The sequence below is a fragment of the Lepidochelys kempii genome, chromosome 15 (assembly GCF_965140265.1).
Source record: "Lepidochelys kempii isolate rLepKem1 chromosome 15, rLepKem1.hap2, whole genome shotgun sequence".
Classification (NCBI taxonomy): Eukaryota; Metazoa; Chordata; order Testudines; family Cheloniidae; genus Lepidochelys; species Lepidochelys kempii.
Window position 1 is genome coordinate 11242819 of NC_133270.1, and position 12433 is coordinate 11255251.

The 12433-nt window shown below is 43.0% G+C and overlaps 1 protein-coding gene across 3 annotated transcripts in view; it reads right to left on the reverse strand.

The window, feature by feature from the left end:
• The window catches only part of SPPL3 (signal peptide peptidase like 3), a 147654-nt gene that overhangs the window by 39638 nt on the left and 95583 nt on the right, over window positions 1-12433 (reverse strand). For all 3 annotated transcript variants that reach the window (XR_012155127.1, XM_073313427.1, XM_073313428.1), the window contains one exon: window positions 2016-2104. Coding sequence is in view for 2 of the 3 variants with exons in the window: in XM_073313427.1 (XP_073169528.1) it covers window positions 2016-2104 (89 nt within the window). In the remaining variant the exon portion in view is untranslated. The remainder of the gene's footprint in view (window positions 1-2015; window positions 2105-12433) is intronic.

A 12433-nucleotide genomic window follows, 5' to 3' on the forward strand; every position in this document is an offset into this window, starting at 1 on the left:
TAATCAATGGCTATTAGCCAGGATGGGCAGGGATGGTGCCCCTATCCTCTGTTTGCCAGAAGCTGGGAATGGGCAACAAGGGATGGATCACTTGATGATTACCTGTTCTGTTCATTCCCTCTGGGACACCTGGCATTGGCCACTATCAGAAGACAGGATACTGGGTTAGATGGACCTTTTAGTCTGACCCAGTATGGCCATTCTTATGTTATGACATAGATGTTGCAAGGCTTCTAAAACAGCCTTCTCAGTGCTTGCTATCAACTCAGTGCTCTGATCAACTGTAGTCTATTAGGAAAGGGATCAGGGAGCTTCTGAGAGACTGAGTTTTTCTGTTCACAAACTCCTAGATGTTAAGAGCTCTGCAGTGTACACTTCTTCCTTGGAGCTGTAATGGATTAGGAAACGTAGGCAAAGCCATATCACGGTTCACATAAAATACAATATGTTTAAGGCCTAAACTTAGGGAGACATCTGACCATTATTCTGGGAGAAAAACACATGGCTCCGAACAAGACAGAGAAGCTCCCTATTATTCTCTTGTGGCAGAACAAAGCACTATGAAGAAAAGTGTCTCTGATGCTCTCCTGAGTATCAGTGGATTAAACTAATTTGGAATATGGCACTCTTATTTCAGAATAAGAGCATATATACACATAATGAATTTATCAGGAATAGTTATTCCAGAATGACTCCCCAGGTGGATAAACTCTTTAAATATCTGTTTACTTCATAATCTGTTACTAGAAGTCATTATCAAGACTGAAAGTACCTGTAGGCTCTTCAGGTAGAAAAAAAACTGGCAACAAGGATGAGGCTCTATTAAAAAACAGATTAAATGTCAGAGCATACACAGCGAGTATCACTCGGTAAAACCCTGTGTCTCAGATGCTACATTGATAGGGAACATACAAGTACATGAATGTATGTGAAGTAAGTTCCTCCAAACTGAACAGCTTAACAGGAGACAAGGGTGCCTCCCTGAAAGTAACAACATCTTTTAAGATCAGAGCTATATACACTGCAGACTTTGACTAAATTGCTGTGTCAGAATTTACCAATCTCCCTTAAAATGTGTATATCTGGCCTAGGTGGGGTACTGTAAATTATTTTTTGGAAGCATACTGGCTCAAAATTTTACATTCTGCGAAGAGCTGAGAAGGGACTCAAAGTCAGCCTCTTTTGAGCTCCAGGGAGCAACAATAAAGCCAAGAAATTCAGCACATCTTGTTTGGGCCCATCCCATTTTAGCAGAGCAACTTACTTGTATCCTAAATAGCACCCATAGCCCATGTGAACTTAGCTTCTTATTCATTCACCCCCTTTTTGCTTTAAGAATGAACCCCATATTTTAAGGGGACATGTTAGCACCGCACATTAACTCTCAACCTCTAACAATTTAAACAAAAGACGCTCAGGTTGGAATACAGAATTATTGCTTTGCCAAACAAGACCAGATTTAAAAATGTGGACTCGGATTCAAGAGATCAGGGCTGTAGTCTCAGTTCTGTCAGTCTTCCTGTGTGTCTTTGGACAAGTTATTTGACCTTGGTGTCTCAAGGTTTACTTATTGGTAAAACTGAATAATATTTCCCTATGTCTGAAGTAAAGGTGAGGGTAAATTCATCAGTGCTTGTGACATACTCAGGTACTTTATAGTGATGATCACCTCAGAACAGCATATAATTTAATTACAATCTATTTTTAATACTAACTGTTCAAAAGAAATAAGAGAAGTCTTCCACCTCTATCACAACTGTGAAGCATGCAATAGTGTATATATGAATGTTTTGAATCCTTAGTATCTGTGGGCATGTTTGATAACAGCACTATGGGGCTCACAGTTCATAAGTCTGCACGTCAGATTGGCCTACACAGAATGTCTTTGCTACATCATAAGAATTCAAGCAGCACAGTGCAAGAATACAAACCATGATAAATTCCTGAATGCAGCATACTAGATTGGCTGATGGGAAGACAGAAAGGACTAATGTGAGCAATTGGAGAGTACTTACTGTTGTTGGTGCTGTTGCCATTGAAAGACCCAGGTGAGCTGCTGCTGTCTTTCTCTTTGTCTTGATTCTCAAAGTCCATGTTAAGGGACCTGCAGAAACAAAGCAAACTCTTAATACTCAAGTTTCAAACTCCCATGGAGGTTCACTGTTTGATTTATAGTTATTTCACAGATAATCAATAGGATACGTAATACCAGGGTACAAATATATAGTAATGACAGGGTAGTTCGCACGGCTGGAATGGAACTGTATGCGAAAGAAAGCAGATTGTCAAATATCGTAAAAATCTTAAATGAATCAAATACTACAACAATCTCTATTGATCAAAATTCCATGCTTGAATAATAAGAGTATAGCAGTAGGAATAGACTACCGACCACCTGACCAGGAGGTGATGGTGATAGTGAAATACTCAGGGAGATTAGAGAGGATTCAGGGAAAAAAAACAGAAAACCCAATAATAATGGGGGATTTTAAGTATCCCAATACTGACTGGGAACATGTCACCTCATGACAGGATGCAGAGATAAAATTTCTAGACACCATTAATGACTGCTTCTTGGAGCAGCTAGTCCTGGATCCCACAAGAGGAGAGGCAATTCTTGATTTAGTCCTAAGGGGAGGACAGGATCTGGTCAAAGAGGTGAATATAGCTGAACAACTCACTAATAGCGACCATAATGTAATAAATTTTAACAAGCAGAAAATACCAAAGAAATCCTTAACTTCAAAAAGGGAACTACACAAAAAATGAGGCGGCTAGTCAAATTGAAGTTAAAAGGAACACTCACAAGAGTTAAATGTTTGCAAACTGAATGGAAACTTTTTAAACACACCATAACAGAGGCTCGGACTATATGTATAACCCAAATAAATAAAAAAAGTAAGAGGACTAAAAACTGCCATGATGGCTAAACAGAGTGAAAGAGGCAGTTAGAGACAAAAAGACATCCTTTAAAAATTGGAAGTCAAAACTCTCCTATGAGGAAAGTAGAAAGGAGCATTAACTTTGGCAAGCCAAGTGTAAAAGTATGATTAGATAAGCCAAAAGATAACTTGTAGAACAACTAGCAAAAGAGAAAAACTAACACCAAAAAAAATTTTTAAGCACATCAGAAGCAGGAAGCCTGCCAAGCAATCAATCAGTGGGGCCACTGGATGACTGAGCCTATTTCCTCTTGTTTTTTCCTAAGCCCCCCCACCCCCAGATGTTCTGGTTTAACTTGGATTTAAACTTGGAGAGTGGTCAGTTTGGATGAGCTATTACCAGCAGGAGAGTGAGTTTGTGTGTGTATGGGGGTGGGGGGGATGTGAGAAAACCTGGATTTGTGCTGGAAATGGCCCACCTTAATTATGCACATTGTAGGGAGAATGGTCACTTTGGATGAGCTATTACCAGCAGGATAGTGAGTTTGTGTGTGTGGTTTTTGGGAGGGGGGTGAAGGGGTGAGAGAACCTGGATTTGTGCAGGAAATGGCCCAACTTTATTATCATGCACATTGTGTAAAGAGTTGTCACTTTGGATGGGCTATCACCAGCAGGAGAGTGAATTTGTGTGGGGGGGTGGAGGGTGAGAAAACCTGGATTTGTGCTGGAAATGGCCCACCTGATGATCACTTTAGATAAGCTATTACCAGCTGGACAGTGGGGTGGGAGGAGGTATTTTTTCATATTCTCTGTGTATATATAAAGTCTGCTGCAGTTTCCACGGCATGCATCCGATGAAGTGAGCTGTAGCTCACGAAAGCTCATGCTCAAATAAATTGGTTAGTCTCTAAGGTGCCACAAGTACTCCTTTTCTTTTTGCGAATACAGACTAACACGGCTGTTACTCTGAAACCTGAGTTGTTAAAGGAGCACTCAAGAAAACAAGTGGTTGTGGAGAAGCTAAACTTAGGGCTTGGCTACACTTGCGAGTTAAAGCGCATTAAAGCAGCCTTGGGCGCCCTAGCTCACTCCCCGTCACACTTGCAAGGTCCGTAGAGCGTTCTGACTCCATGGCTAGAGCGCTCCTGATACTCCACCTCGGCAAGAAGATTAACACTTGTTGCTGAAACGCTCTGCGTCAGTGTGAACAAGGTGTTGCATTACTGCGCTCTGATCATCCTCCAGAAACGTTCCATAATCCCCTCAAGTCAAGTGGCCACTCTTCTCATTGTTTTGAACTCACCTAGGAATGCGGATGATCCCTTTGAAAGCTCCATTTCTGCGGGGCAAGCCATTACTGTGGAATGCTGTGTGTGAGAGAGAGAGGCAGGGGAGGTCTGCTGCTGTCTGAACTTACAACACAGCACGCTGACATGTTCTCAGCCCCCCAAAAACCCACTCTCTCTCTCCCCCCACATACACACAACACACTCCCTGTCACACTCCACCCCACCCCATTTGAAAAGCACATTGCAGTTAATTGCATGCTGGGATAGCTGCCCATAATGCACCGCTCCCAATGCCGCTGCAAGTGCTGCAAATGTGGCCACGCCAGTGCGCTTGAAGCTGTCAGTGTGGACAGACTGCAGCACCTTCCCTACTCCGCTCTACGAAGGCTGGTTTAACTCAAAGCACTCTACATCTGCAAGTGTAGCCATACCTTAATTCTTTGCATCACTCCTCACTGCAGAGGATGTGAAGGAGACTCCCACACCTGAGCCATTCTTTTTAGATGACAACTGTAGCTCACGAAAGCTTATGCTCAAATAAATTGGTTAGTCTCTAAGGTGCCACAAGTACTCCTTTTCTTTTTGCGAATACAGACTAACACGGCTGTTACTCTGAAACTCTGACGAACTGTCCGAGACTGAGATGTCAATAGAGGATGTTTTGGAACAAAAGTCATCAGGACCAGATGGTATTCACCAAAGAGTTCTGAAGGAACTCGTATATGAAATTGCAGAACTACTAACTGTGGTATATAACCTATCGGTTAAATCAGCACTGCACCAGATGACTGGAGGATAGCTAATGTAATGCCAATTTTTTAAAGAGACTCCAGAGACAACCCTCACTATTACAGGCCAGTAAACCTAACTTCAGAATCAGGCAAACTGGTTGAAACTGTAGTAAAGAATAGAATGATCAGGCAGACAGATGAACAAAATATGCTGGGGAAGAGTCAACATAGCTTTTATAAAGGGAAATCAGGCATCACCAGTCTATTAGAATTCTATGGGGGAGGGGTCAACAAACATATGGACAAGGCTGATCCAGTAGATACAGTGTACCTGGACTTTCAGAAAGACCTTGACAAGGTCACTCATCAAAGGCTCTTAAGCAAAGTAAGGAGTCATTGATTGTAATTCACTGAAAGACAGGAAACACAGGAGAGGAATAAATGATCAGTTTTCACAGTGGAGAGAGGTAAACAGGGTTCTCCAATGATCTGTACTGTACTAGGGCCTGTGCTGTTCAACATATTAATAAATCAGGTGGAAAAAGAGGTAAACAGTGAGGTGGCAAAATTTGCAGACAATAAAAAATTCCTCAAGACAGTAAAGTCCAAAGCTGACTGAGGAGCTACAAAGTGACCTCATAAAACTGAATGACTGGACAACAAAATGGCAGATGAAATTTAATGTTGATAAATGCAAAGTAATATACATTGGAAAACATAATCCCAACTATAAGGATATATAAATATAAATGATAAAACAAATATAAAATGATGGGGTCTAAATTAGCTGTTACCACAAGAAAGAGCTCTTGGCGTCAAAACACACAAAAAAGAAGCTTACAAGACGTGGAAGATTGGACAAATGACCAGGGAAGAGTATAAAAATATTGCTCGGGCATGCAGGAGTGAAATCAGAAAGGCCAAATCACACCTGGAGTTGCAGCTAGCAAGAGATGTCAAGGGTAACAAGAAGGGTTTCTTCAGGTATGTTAGCAACAAGAAGAAAGTCAAGGAAAGTGTGGGCCCCTTACTGAATGAGGGAGGCAACCTAGTGACAGAGGATGTGGGAAAAACTAATGTACTCAATGCTTTTTCTGCCTCTGTCTTCACAAAAAAGGTCAGCTCCCAGACTACTGCACTGGGTAGCACAGCATGGGGAGGAGGTGACCAGCCCTCTGTGGAGAAAGAAGTGGTTCGGAACTATTTAGAAAAGCTGAACGAGCACAAGTTCATGGGACCGGATGCGCTGCATCCGAGAGTGCTAAAGAGGTTGGCGGATGTGATTGCAGAGCCATTGGCCATTATCTTTGAAAACTCATGGTGATCAGGGGAAGTCCCAGACAACTGGAAAAAGGCTAACGTAGTGCCCATCTTTAAAAAAGGGAAGAAGGAGCATCCTGGGAACTACAGGACAGTCAGCCTCACCTCAGTCCCTGGAAAAATCATGGAGCAGGTCCTCAAGGAATCAATTCTGAAGCACTTAGAGGAGAGGAAAGTGATCAGGAACAGTCAGCATGGATTCACCAAGGGCAAGTCATGCCTGACTAATCTAATTGCCTCCTATGAGGAGATAACTGGCTCTGTAGATGAGGGGAAAGTGGTGGACGTGTTGTTCCTTGACTTTAGCAAAGCTTTTGACACGGTCTCCCACAGTATTCCTGCCAGCAAGTTAAAGAAGTATGGGCTGGATGAATGCACTATAAGGTGGATAAAAAGGTGGCTAGATTGTCGGGCTCAGAGGGTAGTGATCAACAGCTCCATGTCTAGTGGCAGCCGGTATCAAGTGGAGTGTCCCAAGGGTCAGTCCTCGGGCCGGTTTTGTTCAATATCTTCATAAATGATCTGGAGGATGGTGTGGATTGCACCCTCAGCAAGTTTTCAGATGACACTAAACTGGGAGGAGAGGTAGATACGCTGGAGGGTAGGGATAGGATACAGAGGGCCCTAGACAAATTAGAGGATTGGGCCAAAAGAAATCTGATCAGGTTCAACAAGGACAACTGCAGAGTCCTGCACTTAGGACGGAAGAATCCCATGCACCGCTACAGACTAGGGACCAAATGGCTAGGCAGCAGTTCTGCAGAAAAGGACCTAGGGGTTACAGTGGACAAGAAGCTGGATCCGAGTCAACAGTGTGCCCTTGTTGCCAAGAAGGCCAATGGCATTTTGGGATGTATAAGTAGGGGCACTGCCAGCAGATTGAGGGATATGATCGTTCCCCTTGATTCGACATTGGGGAGGCCTCATCTGGAGTACTGTGTCCAGTTTTGGGGCCCACACTATAAGAAGGATGTGGAAAAATTGGAAGACGTCCAGCGGAGGGCAACAAAAATGATTAGGGGACTGGAACACATGACTTATGAGGAGAGGCTGAAGGAACTGGGATTATTTAGTCTGCAGAAGAGAAGAATGAGGGGAGATTTGATAGCTGCTTTCAACTACCTGAAAGGGGGTTCCAAAGAGGATGGATCTAGACTGTTCTCAGTGGTAACAGATGACAGAACGAGGAATAATGGTCTCAAGTTGCAGTGGGGTAGGTTTAGGTGAGACAATAGGAAAACTTTCATGAGGAGGGTGGTGAAGCACTGGAATGTGTTACCTAGAGAGGTGGTGGAATCTCCTTCATAGGATATAAGGGTTGGAAGGGACCTCAGGAGGTCATCTAGTCCAACCCCCTGCTCAAAGCAGGACCAATCCCCAATTTTTGCCCCAGATCCCTAAATGGCCCCCTCAAGGATTGAACTCACAACCCTGGGCTTAGCAGGCCAAAGCTCAAACCACTGAGCTATCCCTCCCCTCCTTCCTTTGAAGTTTTTAAGGTCAGGCTTGACAAAGCGCTGGCTGTGATGATTTAGTTGGGGATTGGTCCTGCTTTGAGCAGGGGGTTGGACTAGATGACTTCCTGAGGTCCCTTCCAACCCAGATATTCTATGATTCTATGATTCATTGTGGATAGTTCTCTAAAAACATCTGTCAATGTGCAGTAGCAGTCCAAAAAAAAAGTGAATAATGTTAGGAACCATTTGAAAAGGGAAGATGAGAAAATATCATAATGCCACTATATAAACAAATAGGATGCCCACATCATGAATACCGTGTGCTGTTGTGGTCGCCCCATCTCAAAAAAGATATATTAGAATTGCAAAAGGTATACAGAAGGGAAGACAAAAATTATGAGGAATATAGAACTGGAGAAATTAAAATAAGACTGGGACCGTTCAGGTGGGAAAAGGGATGACTAAGAGGGGTATGATAGAGCACTGGTTTTCAAACTTTGAGTCGCCACACAGTACTGTGTCGCAGAATGCAAGGCACTAGAGGTTGCCTTGCTCAGCACTGAGGGACCCTGGCGGCCGCCCAGTAAAAACTAGTAGTGCTGTGCCCCAGAAGTAGCCAGCAGCAGGTCCGGCTCCTAGGCAGGGGAGCCACAGGGCTCCGCGCACTGCCCCTGCCCCGAGCACCGGCTCCACACTCCCATTGGCCGGTTCCCAGCCAATGGGAGCTGGGAGGGGGGGAAGGTGGTGTTTGCAGGTGAGAGCCATGCAGAGAGGTTTGCGAGCCTCCACCTAGGAGCCGGACCAATGGCGTAGCCAGGTGGAGAAAACGGGGAGTGGAGATAAAAAAAGATGCCACCCGCTTGTACTCACCCAGCGGCGCTCCGGGTCTTTGGCATCAGGTCCTTCACTCGCTCCGGTCTTCGGCAGCATTGAAGGACTCCCTGACACCGAAATGCCACCAAAGCCTGGAGCAAGTGAAGGACCCAGAGCGCCGCCTGACCAGCCGCCGAAGACCCGGAGTGCTGCCGGGTGAGTAAAAGTTAAAAAGGCACCACTTCTGCTTGGTGGGAGAATGGCCACTCCCCCCTCCCCCCCCCCAGCTATGCTACTGAGCCAGACCTGCTGCTGGCCGCTTCCGGGGCGCAAAGCAGTCCGTGATGCCAGGACAAATGGGAAGCCTGCCTCTGCACCCTGGCTGCGCCGCTGACTGGGAGCCACTGGAGATAAGCCTGCACCCTAATCTCCTGCCCCAGCCCTGAGCCCCGCCCTAAACCCAGAGCTCCCTCCTGCACCCAGGCCCCTCATCCCTGGCCCCACCCCAGAGCCTGCACCCCCAGCCCAGAGTCTTGACCCCCCCCCACACACACACACACACCGCAAACCCCTCATCCCCAGCTCCATTGGGTCATGGGCATCAACAATTATCTTCAGCTGGGTTGCCAGAAAAAAAAGTTTGAACACCACTGTGACAGGGGTCTATAAAATCACGAATGGTGTGGAGAAAAAGTGTTTTTCACCCTTTCACATAAAACAAGACCAAGAGGTTAGCAAATGAAATTAATAGGCAGAAAGTTTTAAACTAACATAAGGAAGTACTTCTTCACACAACACACAAATCAACCTGTGGAACTCATTGCCAGGGGATGTTGTGAAAGCCAAAAGTATAACTGGGTTCAAAAAAGATCTAGATAAGTTGATGAAGGATAGGTCCAACAATGGCCATTAGCCAAGATGGTCAGGGACACAACCCATATTCTAGGTGTCCCTAAACCTCTAATTGCCAGAAGTTGGGACTGGAAAACCGGATGGATCATTCAAACTGCCTTGTTCTGTTCATTCCTTCTGGCACATCTTGCACCAGCCAGTGGACCACTGGTCTCATTCAGTATGGCCATTTATGTCCTTACTTTATTATAGAGTTATGAATCCTGATGCAATTTTAACTATGATCTTGTTACTGCTCCATCATAACACATCATTTTAATATTAGCTATGACTATGAGCCACATGCTAGACATACAACTGCACACATTGCTCTCATTGACTATGGATGTGTCATCTTTAACCCAAGACCAGTCTCCAGTCTATCCTCCTTTGATGAGAGAGCAATAGCATTCTCCCTATCACAACAAACACAAGGTTGGTCTTCTGACTGAGGCACAAAAGTGAGTGGCCTGATGCCCCAGTTCTATTCCTGGCTCTGCTACAGACTCCCTGTATGACCTGGGAGAAAGAAAAAAAAATCTCTGGTGCGTCAGTTTCATATACAAGATGGGATAATACTTACCTGCTTCAGAGACTGAGAGACTAAATGAATCAATATTAGGTATTATACTTCCATATATACAAAGACCTGCATGACTGAAATCCCATCTTCCTGCTATACGATCATCATTCAAGACATCAAAAATTTTACATCTAACAAATCCTTTAGCATCCAAAATTATTGGGCTCCCTCTCGCTTATTTCTTAAACCTTGTATACCTTTCAGTTAAGCTAATTATACTGTGTTATTTAAAACTATTTCCAAAATGGTTTCAACGTCTATAGACCCAAGTGAGTCCCCAAAGCACACACCGTCTAACATGCAGTCAGCCGGTCAAGTTCCTGTCTGAACTGGCAAGGTATCCAAGGTTTAAAATGTCAGTTGTGATACCTATCAGACATTTATCTACTTTACACAGAAGTGTACAAAGTGAGGGGAATATGAAGAAAGAGTTGAAGTTCTTTTGGATATCATAACACTATTTCCACACAGATTTTTTTGCTTGTTTTTCTTTAACCGTAACCTTAACTTTTGCGTTTGACAGGTTTCAGAGTAACAGCCGTGTTAGTCTGTATTCGCAAAAAGAAAAGGAGTACTTGTGGCACCTCAGAGACTAACAAATGTATTTGAGCATAAGCTTTCGTGAGCTACAGCTCACTTCATCGGATGCATACTGTGGAAAGTGTAGAAGATCTTTTTATAAACACAAAGTATGAAAAAATACCTCCCCCAACCCCACTCTCCTGCTGGTAATAGCTTATCTAAAGTGATCACTCTCCTTACAATGTGTATGATAATCAAGTTGGGCCATTTCCAGAACAAATCCAGGTTTTCTCACCCCCCACCCCCAACACACAAACCCATTCTCCTGCTGGTAATAGCTTATCTAAAGTGACCACCCTCCTCACTTTAGATAAGCTATTACCAGCAGGAGAGTGGGTTTGTGTGTGTTGGGGGTGGGGGTGGGTGAGAAAACCTGGATTTGTGCTGGAAATGGCCCAACTTGATTATCATACACATTGTAAGGAGAGTGATCACTTTAGATAAGCTATTACCAGCAGGAGAGTGGGGTGGGAGGAGGTATTTTTTCATGCTTTGTGTTTATAAAAAGATCTTCTACACTTTCCACAGTATGCATCCGATGAAGTGAGCTGTAGCTCACGAAAGCGTATGCTCAAATAAATTGGTTAGTCTCTAAGGTGCCACAAGTACTCCTTTTTTTTTTGCACATACAGACTAACACGGCTGCTACTCTGAAACCTGTTAGATGTATATGTAACAAACATGAACACAGGGAAATTTTTAAACAATTCCCACAAATTAATACTATTCAGTTTTACTGATAGGACCTGACAACATGTCTTCACGGATCCAGATCAGCCGTAACCCACATAAATATTTGTCATTGTTATGGTTGCTCTTTTTTTCAAAAATGTAGTTACTCTAGTGCCTTAGCTGAAATCTACCAACTTACATTTACCATTTTTTGGCCAAATTCCTTGAAAAAGTGGAACTTCAATTAAGGGCCTATTGGGGTCAGCAATAAGCCCTAGAAGAAAATCCAATCTAGTTCCACATAGAGGTAACATTAATTAAATCTGCAATGACTCTCTCGCATTTTGATATACTGTGTTAATCACAACTTAGTTGCTGACTTATTTTATTCAAAAAGCCATTATTGTGAGAACCACAAAAAGCACTGTGAGTTCTAGATTGATTCTGCAGCAACACTATCCAACAAATACAAAAGCATTTATACAGAGCTTTATTTTTCCAACAGTATAAGCATTCAACTAACATTATCTAACAAATACAAAGCATTTACACAGAGCTTTATTTTTCCAACAGTATAAGCATTAAACTATTCTCCAAGCTGAGCTGTCATCAGTGATCCTGGTGCACAAACAACAAATTTTGTTACTTCAGCTCCATTAGAAACAAAGGATTAATTTCAATATTTCCCAAACAGATTAGGACAAACATACCCTGTTAATTTTTTGTACAACTCTGCAGGTATTAAACGCTAACATTTAGTACACACAAATATCTACCTGTTGTACTACACAGCTATGCCATTTTAAAACAATTCCTTAGTGTTGCAGGAAATTGTGCATTTTAAATCTTTGCACATGTGTCAACTGTTACTCGGTGAGATACAGACAAATGTGAAGTCTGAAGTTAACCACATAGGGGAAAAAAAAAGGTTTTCGAGTTTTAAAAATATTTTGTTTCCTCTGCTTTGATTACTCAAGAGCACCTGAACAGATTTTGTTAAACTCACCTTTAGGCTCAAGCAAAGCATGGAAAAGTTTCAGTCCTAGACTTTAATTCTATACTCCTGTAAGCCTTATGAATTTAACTACTAGCTAGTTATCAAAAAATATAATATGTATCATAGGGGTAAGTTAAAGTCATAATAAACCTCTGTTTCTGCATAGAATTTTTTTTACATAAGATTTTCAGAGACGGATATGGTGTTGCAGTTACA